General features: G+C 48.5%; 1 protein-coding gene across 1 annotated transcript in view; it reads left to right on the top strand.

Moving 5' to 3' along the window:
• Nucleotides 1–6,493, top strand: part of LOC140719911 (uncharacterized) — a 33,446-nt gene extending 26,953 nt beyond the window's left edge. Inside the window, exons 6-9 of the mRNA XM_073034838.1 lie at nt 823–963; nt 4,856–4,920; nt 5,536–5,721; nt 6,316–6,493. Of these exons, the coding sequence (XP_072890939.1) occupies nt 823–963; nt 4,856–4,920; nt 5,536–5,607 (278 nt within the window). The 3' untranslated portion in view covers nt 5,608–5,721; nt 6,316–6,493. The remainder of the gene's footprint in view (nt 1–822; nt 964–4,855; nt 4,921–5,535; nt 5,722–6,315) is intronic.
• The last annotated feature ends 7,370 nt before the right edge of the window (nt 6,494–13,863 follow it).

Raw genomic sequence — 13,863 nt, 5'->3', positions numbered from 1 at the left:
CGACCTTCAACAAGACGCAGATGCACTCCTGACCGCGACACTGACACACCATCGCCGTGATACACACGTGTCTGTAACATCGACAGGCTCCTGACCGTGTTACTGATAAACTGCTCAAGCGACACCGACACACACCTCACAGTGACACCGACACGCTCATCACCGTGACGCTGAGGTACCGTACACCGTGACACCTTCCCGCTCCTCAACGTGACCCGCTCTTGACCGCATCATGACAAAGACTCACACGTCACTGTAACACCCCTTACCACGACAGTATCACTCCTCAACATAACACCGATGTACCGCTCGCTGAGGCAATTACCCTCACCTCACCCTGACACCGGTAAACCTCTTAACAGATACCGACACATAAATTCAGAATGACTCAATGACATGGAATTAGAACTCTCCGTTACACCGACACACACCTCAGCGTGTCACTCGCACACACACCGTGACATGTCTCTCACCGTGGCACTGACATACTTTGCGACCAGCACACCCCACGCCAGGATACCGTGACACGTCACTTCCCGCCGGGGCACAGAAACTCCTATCACAGTGACACCGACACGTTCCTCACAGCAACTCGGACATGCCCCGCACGATACTGACGCAGACACCCATAGTACCAACAAAACCTTCACTGGAACATTGATTTTCCCCGCAAGGTGGCGCCGACGCCTCTCACTGTGCCCAAAGGATATACTTCACTGTGACACCCTTCACCGTGACACCAACACAACACTCTCTGTGAACGGTTCGGTAGCGTGATGCTGACTCACGTAAAGGCTAAACATCCTTCACCATCTCTCTCAGTATCGCAGATCCGTCACAAGTTCACTGAGATGGAAACGAAGTACAGATCTGTCAACGAAACCAAGGCTCAAATCTGTGAATTGTTGACCAGCAGAAGAGATGAGACATCATCCCCCTCTTTCACCCGCTCCTCATCACGGGGTAGGCATGGAGAGAGGAAGCGTCACTCGGGAGTGTGTGAAGAGATGGTATGGAGGCTGATTCATTCTGTGTTTGACCCGGTGTTTGTGAGATGGGGCTGCGTGGAGGAAGTTTCTCTCTATTTCTGAATCCAGGAGAGTGTGATGGGACGGTGTGGAGGGAGATTCACTCTGTGTCATCCCCGGGAGTGTGTGATGGGACGGTGTGGAGGGAGATTCATTCTGTGTCTCACCCCGGGAGTGTGTGATGGGGCGGTGTGGATGGAGCTTCACTCTATGACTCGCCAGGAAGTGTGTCATGGGACGTAAGGATGGAGCTTCACACTGTGTTGAACACGTGAATGTGTGATGGGTCCGTGTGGAGGCAGCTTCCCTCTCTGTCTGTAGAGGGAGAATCACTCATCCTCTGAGAGAACGGTTGAGTTTATAAAGCGAGCAGATTGAGAGGGGGATGTAGTTTATTCGGCAGTTTGGACGGGGCCCGACTACGCAAACGCGTGAAAGTCGGCCTCTGAAGTAGCGAGAGGGTTTAAAAAACGGACAGATTAACGGAGCGGGCACCGGAGTAGTGGGAGACAGAGTAGGAAGGGTTTGGCTCGAGAGGCTTCGGCGAGCAGAGACCGAGGACGAGCTTGCTCCCAATGAGGTAAGGCCTGGTAAGGTACTTTAATCTAATTCGCTTAGAAATAGGTAATGGAGGCAGCAGTTAGGGCAGTCGAGTGCTCCGTTTGAAGGACGTGGGGAGTCAGGGCGAGCCAAATTGTCCCTGATGACTACACCTGTAAAAGGTGCATCCGGCTGCAGCTCCTGACAAACTGTGTTAGGGATCTGGAGCTGGAGCTGGATCAACTTCGGATCATTCGTGAAGCAGGGGCAGAAAAAGACAGGAGTTTCTGGGAGATAGTCACCCCTAAGAGTCAGGAGACAGGTTGCTGGACGACCGCAGAACATCCCTGTGGCTGTTCACATCAACAATAATTACACCGTTTTGGATACTTTTGGTGGGGACAACCTGCTCGGATCGTTCTGTACTCGGTGTCCACTGGAATGGCACCGGTGGATTGGAGGGAGGTGAATGTTGTGCCCTTGTTGAAAAATGTAGCAGGTATAGTCCAGGTAATTATAGGCCTTACGTCTGCGGTGTGAAATATGTTGGAAAAGATTCTTAGAGATCGGATCTACAGGCATTTGGAGAATCATAGTCTGATCAGGGACAGTCAGCATGGCTTTGTGAAGGGCAGATCGTGTCTAGGAAACCTGTAGAGGTCTTTGAGGAGGTGACCATGCATATAAATGAGGATAGTGCAGTGGATGTGATCTATATGGATTTCAGTAAGGCATTTGATAAGTTTCCACACGATAGACTTATTCAGGAAGTCAGAAGGCATGTGATCCCAGGAGGTTTGGCTTGCCTGCAGAAAGCTGTGTGCCGTGACGGAGGGAGTATATTCCGATTGGAAGTTGTGACTAGTGTTGTCCCAAGAGAATCGATTCGGGGACCCCTACTGTTCGTGATTTTTATTAACGACCTGGATGTGGGTGTAGAAGGGTGGGTTGGCAAGTTTGCAGACGACACAATGGTTGGTGGGGTTGTAAATAGTGTAGAGGATTGTCGAAGTTTGCAGAGAGACATTGATAGGATGCAGGAATGTGCTGAGAAGTGGCAGATAGAGTTCATGCCGTAGAAGTATGAGTTGGTACACTTTGGAAGGACAAGCACCATGGCAGAGTACAAAGTAAATGGCAGGATACTTCTTAGTGTGGAGGAACAGCGAGACCTGGGTGTACATGTCCACATATCCCTGAAAGTTGCCTCAGAGGTAGATAGAGTATTTAAAAAAGCTTATGCGGTGTTGACTTTCATAATTCAAGGGATAGAGTTTAAGAGTCACGGGGTATGGATACAGCTCTATAAAACTCTGGTTAGGCCACACTTGGAGAACTGTTTCCAGTTCTAGTCCCCTCACTACAGGATGGATGTGGAAGCATTGGAAAGGGTACAGAGGAGATTTACCAGGATGCTGTCTGGTTTAGAAAGCATGCGTTACGAACAGAGATAACGGCAGCTTGGGCTTTGCTGTTTGCAGAAAGAAGGAGGATGAGAGGAAACATGATAGAGGTATACAAGATATTAAGAGGAATAGATAGAGTGGCCAGCCAGCGCCTCTTCCCCAGGGCATCACTGCTGAATACAAGAGGACATGGCTTTAAGGTAAGGGGAGGGATGTTCAAGGGGGTTGGGATATTAGAGAAAGTTTTTTACTCAGAGAGTGGTTGGTGCGTGGAATGCACTGCCTGAGTCAGTGGTGGAGGCAGATACACCAGTGAAATTTAAGACACTAGTCTATTGGTATATGGAGGAATTTAAGTTGGGGGATATATGGGAGGCAGGGTTTAAGAGTCGGTACAACATAGTGGGCCGAAGGGCCTATTCTGCGCTGTACTAATCTATGTTATATATCTGCGTCCATTTGAATTGTGTGCAGAGATATTTTCCTCCGGGAGTGTTTGATGGATGGTATGGAGGGATATTCACAGTGCCTGATCCTGTTAATGTGCGATGGGACGATGTTGGGGGCAGGGAAATTCTCTTTGTGTCTGACCTCAGGTGAACGTGATGGGACCGCATGGCGTGAACTTCACTCTCTGCGTCACGCCGGGTGTCTGTGTTGGAAAAGTGTGCAGGGAGATTCACTCTGTGTCTCACTGTTCCTTGTTCCTGATTTCCAGAGCAAAACTGTTCCGAGAATTGGGTCACAAATAAAGACCGGTGTTATTACGTTTCCACGTTTGTAAAATCTTTATACAAAGCGATTCAAGAATGTTCAAACCGTGATTCAAGGCTGGTGGAAATCAATTCAAAGGATGAAGCGGTATGTGTCACAGCACGAGAACATCCCACAGAAACACAGGAATCATCACACACTCCCAGGGTCAAGCACAGAGTGAATCTCCCTCCGCACCGTCCCATCACACAATCCCGGGGTCAGACGGAGAGTGAATCTCCCTCCACACCGTCCCATCACACACACCCGGGTTCAGACACAAAGTGAACATCCCTCCGTACCGTCCCATCACACACTCCCGGGTTCAGACGCAGAGTGAATCACTCTCCGCACCGTTCCAGCCCACACTCCCGGGGTCAAGCACAGAGTGAATCTCCCTCCGCACCGTCCCATCACACAATTCTCGGGTCAGACACAGAGTAAATCTCCCTCCACACCGTCCCATCACACACCCCCGGGGTCAGACACAGAGTGACGCTCCCTCCACACCGTCCCATCACACACTCTCGGGGTTAGACACAGATTGAATCTCCCTCCACACCGTCCATCACACAATTCTGGGGTCAGACATAGAGTGAATCTCCCTCTACACCGTCCCATCACACACTCTCGGGGTCAGACACAGATTGAATCTCCCTCCACACCGTCCATCACACAATTCTCGGGTCAGACACAGAGTAAATCTCCCTCCACGCCGTCCATCACACAATTCTGGTGTCAGACATAGAGTGAATCTCCCTCTACACCGTCCCATCACACACTCCCGGGGTCAGGCACAGAGTGGACCTCCCTCCACACCGTCCCATCACACACTCCCGGGGTCAGACACAAGAGTGAATCTCCTTCCACACCGTCCATCACACACTGCTGGCGTCAGACACAGAGTAAATCTCCCTCCACACCGTCCCCTCACAAACTCCTGGGGTCTGACACACACTGAAACTACCGTAACAGAGTCCCGGAAGAGATTCCTGTTGTAATCAACTTCCCTCCGTACCGTCCCATCACACACTCCCGGGTTCAGACGCAGAGTGAATCACTCTCCGCACCGTTCCAGCCCATAGTTTTGGATTCATGGCATTAATACAGTAAATTTAAATTTCCTAGAACTTTGTATCCCGCAACCTTGTGTACCAAACCCGTATATACTGGATTGGAAAATGCGAAAGCGGGTGAGATTTGGACTGATCTGTCGGGTGAGAGTTGGGTATTGTGATAGTCCTGACGGGAAAAAATAGAATTCGTTTACGGTCTGAAGTAGTGTTGTGGAAAAAGTGAAGGGTATTGGGATTTATTTGTATGTGGGTAGGGCCTGGCATTTTGGGGCCGACACATGTCTGCCGGGGACGGACAGGGCAGTGTGAATATTTCGAAAACTGGCAGGGGGCAGTGGGGAGAGATCAGTACACACGGACTATTTTAGTACTGAAGCATGTAGGTGAGGACAGCGCGGTGCAATGGGGTTATTTTGGAGCTAGTCACCGGCCTGTCAGGAGAGGAAGCAGCAGCGGGATTAGTTTAGTGAATGACTTAGATCTCAGGGGCGAGAGTAGGGCAATTGCATTAGTTTGGAGAACAGTACAGGGTGATGGGCACACAGTGGGTTAATGTGATTATTTCGGAGCTAGTCGCCGGGCTGTGAGGAGAGGGAGGAATAGTGTGATTCGTTTGCTGAATGACACAGATCTGAGGGAAAAGAGCTGGGATTAGCTTGGGGACGGACTCCGCTCGATTCCTCTACTGAAGCTGTTTTGTCTTTGTTGAAATTGTTTAACCCTCCTGGATAGGACTGCGGGCCGGAGTCTCCTGTACAAGGGATCCTCTGGAACGCTCGTCTGCAGTCAGTGCGGAAGGAGTAACCCTTGTGATCATGATCGGCGTTTCATCTGCGAGAAGTCGGCACCTTTGTTCCCGGATATTCCTGAAAAGATCCAGGGTCTCTGTCAAGAGCCAGTGGAGTCGACATGAATCAAGTGACTACCCCCATTATCTCCTCCTTCTCTCCCCTTCACTCTCACTTCCCGATGCTGTCAAATTCCCTTCCCACCCTCTCTGCCCCTCCCTCCTACTCCATCTCATCCTCTTGTCGCAACCATATTCTCCCCACCAGACACCGACAAATCCCTCTCGCCTTCTATCCCTTTCTTTCTCGCCATTTCCCACGTCCCGCTCTTTCCCGCTCCCTCTACCTTTCTCTTTACCCCCGCACCTCCCCTTATTTCCTCGAACTTTCTCAGCCCGCACTTTCTCTGCTCCCGCTGCCCACCTCTCACCTCTCTCCCCTTTCCTCCCCCAGGCACTCCCTACTGATTTCCACCCACTGTCACCTCAATCCTGTGCCGTCTGGTTCTCGATAACCTAACCCTGGGTGAAAGTCTGTGCGCATTCCCTCTGCCTCTGACCTTCTCGGGTTTATGTGACTCTGTAAATTTACAACTGCGCTCCAGGGAATGAAGTCCCAATCTTCCCTCCCTCTCTCCATAACTCAGCCCTCCGAGTTTCGGCAATATCCCCGTAGAATTCCCTGTACAATATATCCAGTTCACTGACATTTTGTCCTAAATCAGGGCGGCCTCACCGACGTCTTGTACCACGGCAACGTGACCTCCCGACTCCTGTACTCAGTTTGACTGGTGAAGACCAGCGGGCCAAGTGTCCTGTCCACCCGATCGGATGTTTTCCACCGGAATCGCTATTTGAATTATTATCTGAAACTTATAAGGCCTGAAATTAGTCCTTTTGAAGCATCAGTACGGCGCAATGATGTACAATTAATGTAAATTACAAATATTAATAAACGCCGCAGAAATGTCGTGTTAGTGTTGCTGCGTTGAAAGATGTGATGGGGCAGGGGAAGAAGCTGTTCCTGAATCGCTGTGTGTGGGTGTTCTGTCTCCCGGAGCTGTCAAATACTCCTATAATACCACGTCCAATCCCGTTATCATTCTCGTGAACCCTCTTCAATGTCTCACATCCCCTGTGGGATAAGCGATCGAGACCTGTTCACAGAACTTCAAATGTGACCTCACCAGTGACGTATTAAGCCTGAGAATGACATCCTTGCTTTGACGTCCCAGTCCTCTCGAAATGAATGCTGTCATCGCATTTGCCTTCATCACCACCGGCTCAAGCTGCAGGTTAAACTTCTGGGAAAGCTGAACGAAGTCTCCCAAATCCCTCTGCACCGCAGATTGTTTTTAACCCTTACACACTGTGCCGGTCATGTTTGACCCGTTCTGACATTTGACAACAGTAAAAACACCCTGAAGGTTTATACTTTTGCACAGGTGCTACAAATGTTTGTACATTGAGGCTGTTCCGGGTCGAATTTGACCCGTATCTATTGAAATGGATTTTAGATCTCTGAAAAATTAATTAAATATTCATCACCCATTTATTAACGTCAGATAGGCTATTTATACATACTAAATAGATCTGCGGTTCAAGCCTTTGGATAGACACTTGTTATGGATTCTTGGGCCGGCTCAAAATTGACCTAGACCATTCTGTGAAGGTATAGAATATGAACAGGTTGCCTGGGTTAAAAAAAAAATCCCTCACTTTAGAAAGTATTCTACGCTGAATAATCCACATCCTGCCACGCGCACTCACAGTATCCGAGACAGAATTCCAGACGACTGGGATGGCGGAGCGCTGGGGATTGCTGAGAGGAGAGAGTGGAGGACGGAGGGGGACATGGGCAACTCTTCACCCTTCACCAGGGGGTTCAGCTCTCCTATTGACTTGGGTAGTGTGTGATGCGATTGTGCGGGATTTGAGCTGGGAGATGCAGTTGAACTAAACAATATCTGAACGTTGAATGTGTGAAGGGATGGGGAACAGGGAATTCACTCTGTGTCTGTACCACAAAAGAATGTGATGGGACAGTGTCCAGGGAGCATCACGTGTTTGATGCCGGGGATCTGCCATGGGACGGTGTGGAGGGAGCTTCACTCTGTGTCTGACCCCGGGAGTGTGTGATGGGACAGTGTGGAGGGAGATTCAGTCTGTGTCAGATCCCGGGAGTGTGTGATGGGAGGGTGTGGAGGGAGATTCAGTCTCTCTCTGATTCCGGAAATGCGTTATACGAAGGTGAGTGGGAGCTTCACTCCTTTTCCGAAAATTTGGGACAGCGTGGGGGGAATTCCACTCCTTGTCTGACCCGGAAATTGTGTGATGTCATTTTGGTGAGGGAGCTTCACTCAGCGTCTGATTCCGGTTGAGTGTGATAGATAGATAGATAGATAGATAGATAGATAGATAGATAGATAGATAGATAGATAGATAGATAGATAGATAGATAGATAGATAGATAGATAGATAGATAGATAGATAGATAGATACTTTATTCATCCCCATGGGGAAATTCAACTTTTTTCCAATGTCCCATACACTTGTTGTAGCAAAACTATTTGCATACAATACTTAACTCAGTAAAAAATATGATATGCATCTAAATCACTATCTCAAAAAGCATTAATAATAGCCTTTAAAAAGTTCTTAAGTCCTGGCGGTAGAATTGTAAAGCCTAATGGCATTGGGGAGTATTGACCTCTTCATCCTGTCTGAGGAGCATTGCATCGATAGTAACCTGTCGCTGAAACTGCTTCTCTGTCTCTGGATGGTGCTATGTAGAGGATGTTCAGAGTTATCCATAATTGACCGTAGCCTACTCAGCGCCCTTCGCTCAGCTACCGATGTTAAACTCTCCAGTACTTTGCCCACGACAGAGCCCGCCTTCATAACCAGCTTATTAAGACGTGAGGCGTCCCTCTTCTTAATGCTTCCTCCCCAACACGCCACCACAAAGAAGAGGGCGCTCTCCACAACTGACCTATAGAACATCTTCAGCATCTCACTACAGACATTGAATGACGCCAACCTTCTTAGGAAGTACAGTCGACTCTGTGCCTTCCTGCACAAGGCATCTGTGTTGGCAGTCCAGTCTAGCTTCTCGTCTAACTGTACTCCCAGATACTTGTAGGTCTTAACCTGCTCCACACATTCTCCATTAATGATCCCTGGCTCCATATGAGGCCTAGATCTCCTAAAGTCCACCACCATCTCCTTGGTCTTGGTGATATTGAGACGCAGGTAGTTTGAGTTGCACCATATCACAAAGTCCTGTATCAGTTTCCTATACTCCTCCTCCTGTCCATTCCTGACACACTATGGCCGTGTCATCAGCGAACTTCTGCACATGGCAGGACTCCGAGTTATATTGGAAGTCTGATGTGTACAGGGTGAACAGGGCCGGAAAAAGTATGGTTCCCTGCGGCGCCCCTGTGCTGCTGACCACCGTGTCAGACCTACAGTCTCCCAACCGCACATACTGAGGTCTATCTGTCAAGTAGTCCACTATCCAATCCACCATGTGAGAGTCTACTCCCATCTCCGTTAGTTTGTGCCTTAAGATCTTGGGCTGGATGGTGTTAAAGGCACTAGAGAAGTCAAGGAATGTAATCCTCACAGCACAACTGACCCCATCTAGGTGAGAGAGTGATTTGTGCAGCAGATACGTGATAGCATCCTCCACTCCCAGTTTCTCCTTATACGCAAACTGAAGAGGATCCTGGGCCTGCCTGGTTTGTGGCCTCAGATGGGATGGTATGGAGGAGTCTCGCTCAGGGTCTGACTGACGGTGTCAGAGACTCATACATTTTTCCCCTTGGGACAGCCTCCAATCAGAGTTGGGGAGCGGAAACTGTGTGCAATATAAACCAGTGCCTCGCGTTTGTTTGAACAACAACCAATCAGCAATGCGGGTTCATCAGCAAGAAAAAATAAAGATAGAAACATTGGAACATATAAAACCTACAGCACAATCCAGGCCCTTCGGCCCACAATGTTGTGCCGAACACGTCCCGGCCTTGAAAAAAATTACTAGGCTTACCTTTAGCCCTCTATTGTTCTAATCTGCATGTACCTATCCAAAAGTCTCTGAAAAGACCCGATCGAATCCGCCACCACCACCGTTACTGGCAGCCCAGTCCACGCACTCACCACTCTCTGAGTAAAAAACTTACCCCTGACATCTCCCCTGTACCTGCTCCCCAGCACTTTAAACCTGTGTCCTCTCGTGGCAACCATTTCAGCGCCGGTAAAAAGGCACACGATCAATGCCTCTCATCGACTTGTCGTTATACAATAACTTTCTGTCAAGTCATATTGGGAGGAAAATAGACCGAATATTCAGCCTGCAGAAAACTGGTGACAGTCCGGAGGTTCAAAGGGGTTAAACATCCAGTCCCAGTACAGCGTCCCCCTGTGGTCAAGCGGCTCAATAACAGGTATACCAGTTCGTATGCCTCTAGGTGGGAGAGACGGGTTAAAATGGCCAAGTCGAGGTATGTCTCACAGGTCAGGACGACACATGAACATCCATGAATACAGCCCAAGGTGACAGCGTTACTCCATAAACAAGGTGTAAAACACATTGTCAGCATTCAAAAACGGAACAAAGCACAAACAATATGAAAAAATAGAAAAATACAGTTTGAGGCCTTGTGTCAACTGAATAGCACTGCTATCTGCAGTAGACTACAACAGAGCCTGTCTTCTGCCGAGCGAACACTGGGAGGCAGCACAGACTCCTGCCTGAAGGCCACGCCAAACCGGCCTGCCGTGCGCAGCTCCTTCACTTCCTCTGCCAGCGATCGGCTCTCACAGTTTACACATCAACTTGAGTTGAATTGATATCTCAGCGGGGATTTTTGACATAAAAGATGGGTGGGGTGGGCATTAAACTAGAGATGCAGGGGGATGAAAACCGTAATGCCATCACAGATAGAAGAAAGCTTGTTGGAACCGATGTCGTTAAGGCCTCAGACGAAGTCAGGAAGAAAAAAGTTGAGCCTGCTGGGAATCACGTTCTGAGCTGCCTACGTTTCATTGCAGGAAGTATTGTACGAAAGGCAGATGAGCTCAGGACGGGAGTCAAGGTCTGGAAGTATGGCATTGTAGCCAGTAGTGAGACTTGGTTGTCGGAGAGGCAGGACTGTTAGCTCAATATTCCGGTTTTCGGCTGTTTTAGTCGTGCTAATGCGTAAGTAATGCAAACATGAGGGGCAGCTTTACAGTCAGGGAAAATGTCACGGCGTGCTCAGTCAGGACAGACTGGGGAACTCGTCCCGGTGAGGTTTTTTGGGAGGAACTGAGGAATAAGAAAGGTATGAACTCGATCATGGGGCCATATTATCAATCACCTAATAGTCCCAGTGATTCTGAGGAACAAATCTGTAGAGAAACATACGGTTGTGATATTGGGTGATTTTAACCGGTATTAACTGTGAGCCCCGTTCCGTGAAAGGACCATTGGGGTAGTTTCTCAAATGTTTTCAAGAAAGTTTCCTTAATCAGTAGGTAGATAATTCCAACCAGAGAGTGCAATACTGGATCTCGTCCTGCGGAATGGAACAAGGCAGGGGACCACTTTGCATCTCGTGATTATATTGCCATTAGATTCAAGGTGATTATGGAAAAGGGCATTTATGACATCGGGTTTAGTTCTAAATTGAATGAAGGCTGACTTCTCTGGCGGCAGGAATGATCTGGCAAGTGTGGATTCGGCCAGGCAGTTTTTTGGCAAAGATGAACCTGCTAAGTTGGAGCCCAAGCGCTGTTTCATAAGAAGACTGGGAGGTGTCGGATCACAACCAACAGTGCTGGAAATGGATCTCCTACGGCTGAGCACTGAGCACGAACTCTTGAATTACAGACATTACAGGAAGGACTGTGACTGGCAGAAACTGTCAGTCCGAGTCTTAAAGTGAAAGTGACAGCGAAGCGCACTCCAAATGAGGCCTCAGCAGAGACTTAAAATTAAATCCTTGCCTGGAGATGAATGTGAACGTTTTATTAGCCTTCCTCACCACCGAGTCCTTGAACAGTCCAGCCTGTTGGTGGCAAGGTTTTCAGTGCCCTACCAGGTACACATTCGGAACCCGATGACCTGCGAGGGTTCACCCACCTGAGGGATGATTCTTACATCGGCCTTCGAGATAGAGGTCTCAGAAGAGAAGGGGGCGAGCAGAGCCGAACTTCGTGCCCCTCTCGAACGTCTTTTTCAACAGAAAGGAGACTTCTCAACTTGAATACTTCCTCAACTACAGCATTCTTCGTCTCCGTCATCTTCCTCCCTCTCTGATATTCGAACAGTTTTATGTTACCCCATCCATCCGCTAAAACCTTCCCCGACTCCGTGACTCCCCCCGTACTGTGCACCACTACCCTTTCCAGTTGTTCCTACTTCTCCTGCTATTCCTCTCCTGCGTCTGTGTCAGTCCCTCCCTCTCCCCCACTCTCGGTTGGTCCCACCAGGACAGATCCACTGAGATGCTGACACCCGGCAACACAGGAACCTAAAATCAGACCATGAGATATCGGAGCAGAATTAGGCCATCGATTCTGCTGCGCCATTTCATCATGTCTGATCAGGTCCCCCTCAGCCCCAATCTCCTGCCTTTTCACCGTATCCTTCATGTTCTGAGCAATCAACAATCTGCCAATCCTCTGACTACAATATATCTAAAGTCAGGACTCCATAGCCGCCTATGTAACCTGTTCTACATATTTACCATACTGTGAGGAAATTAATTCCTCCTGTGATGGGGACCTTATGCTTCATTCGTTATGGACTGTGCCTTTAAGGAGAGAGAGAGAGAGAGAGAGAGAGAGAGAGAGAGAGGAGAGAGATGAGAGAGAGGAGAGAGAGAGAGAGAGAGAGAGAGAGAGGAGAGTGAGAGAGAGAGAGAGAGAGAGATGGGAGAGAGAGAGAGAGAGAGGAGAGAGAGAGAGAGAGAGAGAGGAGAGAGAGAGAGAGAGAGAGAGAGGAGAGAGGAGAGAGAGAGAGAGAGAGAGAGAGAGTATACAGTCTTGCGAAAAACAGCAGTCTTCTGCTGCTGCCCGAGTTGCTATGGAGGAGAGAGGAGGAGTTACATGATGGACAGCTGATGTTCAGCGTGTGTAAGGTCAACTGTCTTTCTCGCAGACAAACAGAAGAGACTCACAGAGGCTGGTGACGAAGGAGTCACAGGATGAACTCTTCGAGTGCACACCAGGGTGGGTTGAGGATCGATCAAGTGAGATTGATCAGAGGCCGTCACAGTGAGTGCAAGGGTGACGCTGTGCAAACTACCAGTGTGTTTAACCCTGGCCTGGGTTAGTAGATTTTCCTCTGAAGACGGTACCCTTAGGGGAGTCACATTTGACTAACTTGAAGAATTCAGAGGAGAACGGCAAGACCGACGACCCCTGTTTATTCAGATTACAAATACCTCTCTCTCAGCTCAGTTCTGTGGATTGAACTGAACTTTCTTACAGACCATCGTCAGACTGTAACTCTTGCCTGCCGAACTTGAATGAGTTTGGGAACTTTATTTTGTTCGCCTATTTCAGCATAACTCTGCTAACTTTCGATTTTCCTGGTTTAAGATGCTATATTAAGTGGTTGCTAATTGAATAATGTTTGCTAACAGCAAAACCAGACTGCAGATCTGTTCTATTGCTGCTGATGGTTTTATCACACACATTTACGTGTACCTAATACTCCCAATCTCCGTTCTGAAAGGACGGACCTCCATTCCGATGTGGGTCAGTTGGCATTGACTGTCCCCCCACGGGGAACCTTCTCTCCACATCTACTTTATCGATTCCTTTAAACATTCGATCATTTCCAACAACAACAGCCGTCCTCCTCATTCTTCTGAGATCCAGCCATCAAAGGCATTACATGTTTGACTATTTTGCCTTAACTCTGTGCAATTTTCAATTCAATGGGCATCGCAAACCCGCTGACACCCCTACACGCCCCCATGCAGTGTCACAGGGCAAGAATAATTTCGAACAGTTCACAATATGCCTGCCTCCAGCATAAAGTTACAAGAATACTGGTGAAAAGCTCAAGGTGCATTGGTTCTGAAATTATCTCTGAATGAAACAACCTTCAGATATCTAACACTCCAAATCACTAATTCTGTTCTCATCCTCAGATTAGTGTTGTGAGGACATATTTGCCGAAACCTGGTAAACATTTACATACTGGCCTGCATGCTCCTCGCTCAACAATGAACGTTTCAAATAACTGTGCATCTCTATATTGTCGGACACATCACTCA

Source organism: Hemitrygon akajei, unplaced genomic scaffold (assembly GCF_048418815.1).
Source record: "Hemitrygon akajei unplaced genomic scaffold, sHemAka1.3 Scf000033, whole genome shotgun sequence".
In the NCBI taxonomy this organism is placed as follows: domain Eukaryota; kingdom Metazoa; phylum Chordata; class Chondrichthyes; order Myliobatiformes; family Dasyatidae; genus Hemitrygon; species Hemitrygon akajei.
This window is presented reverse-complemented; position numbering and strand designations above follow the sequence as displayed.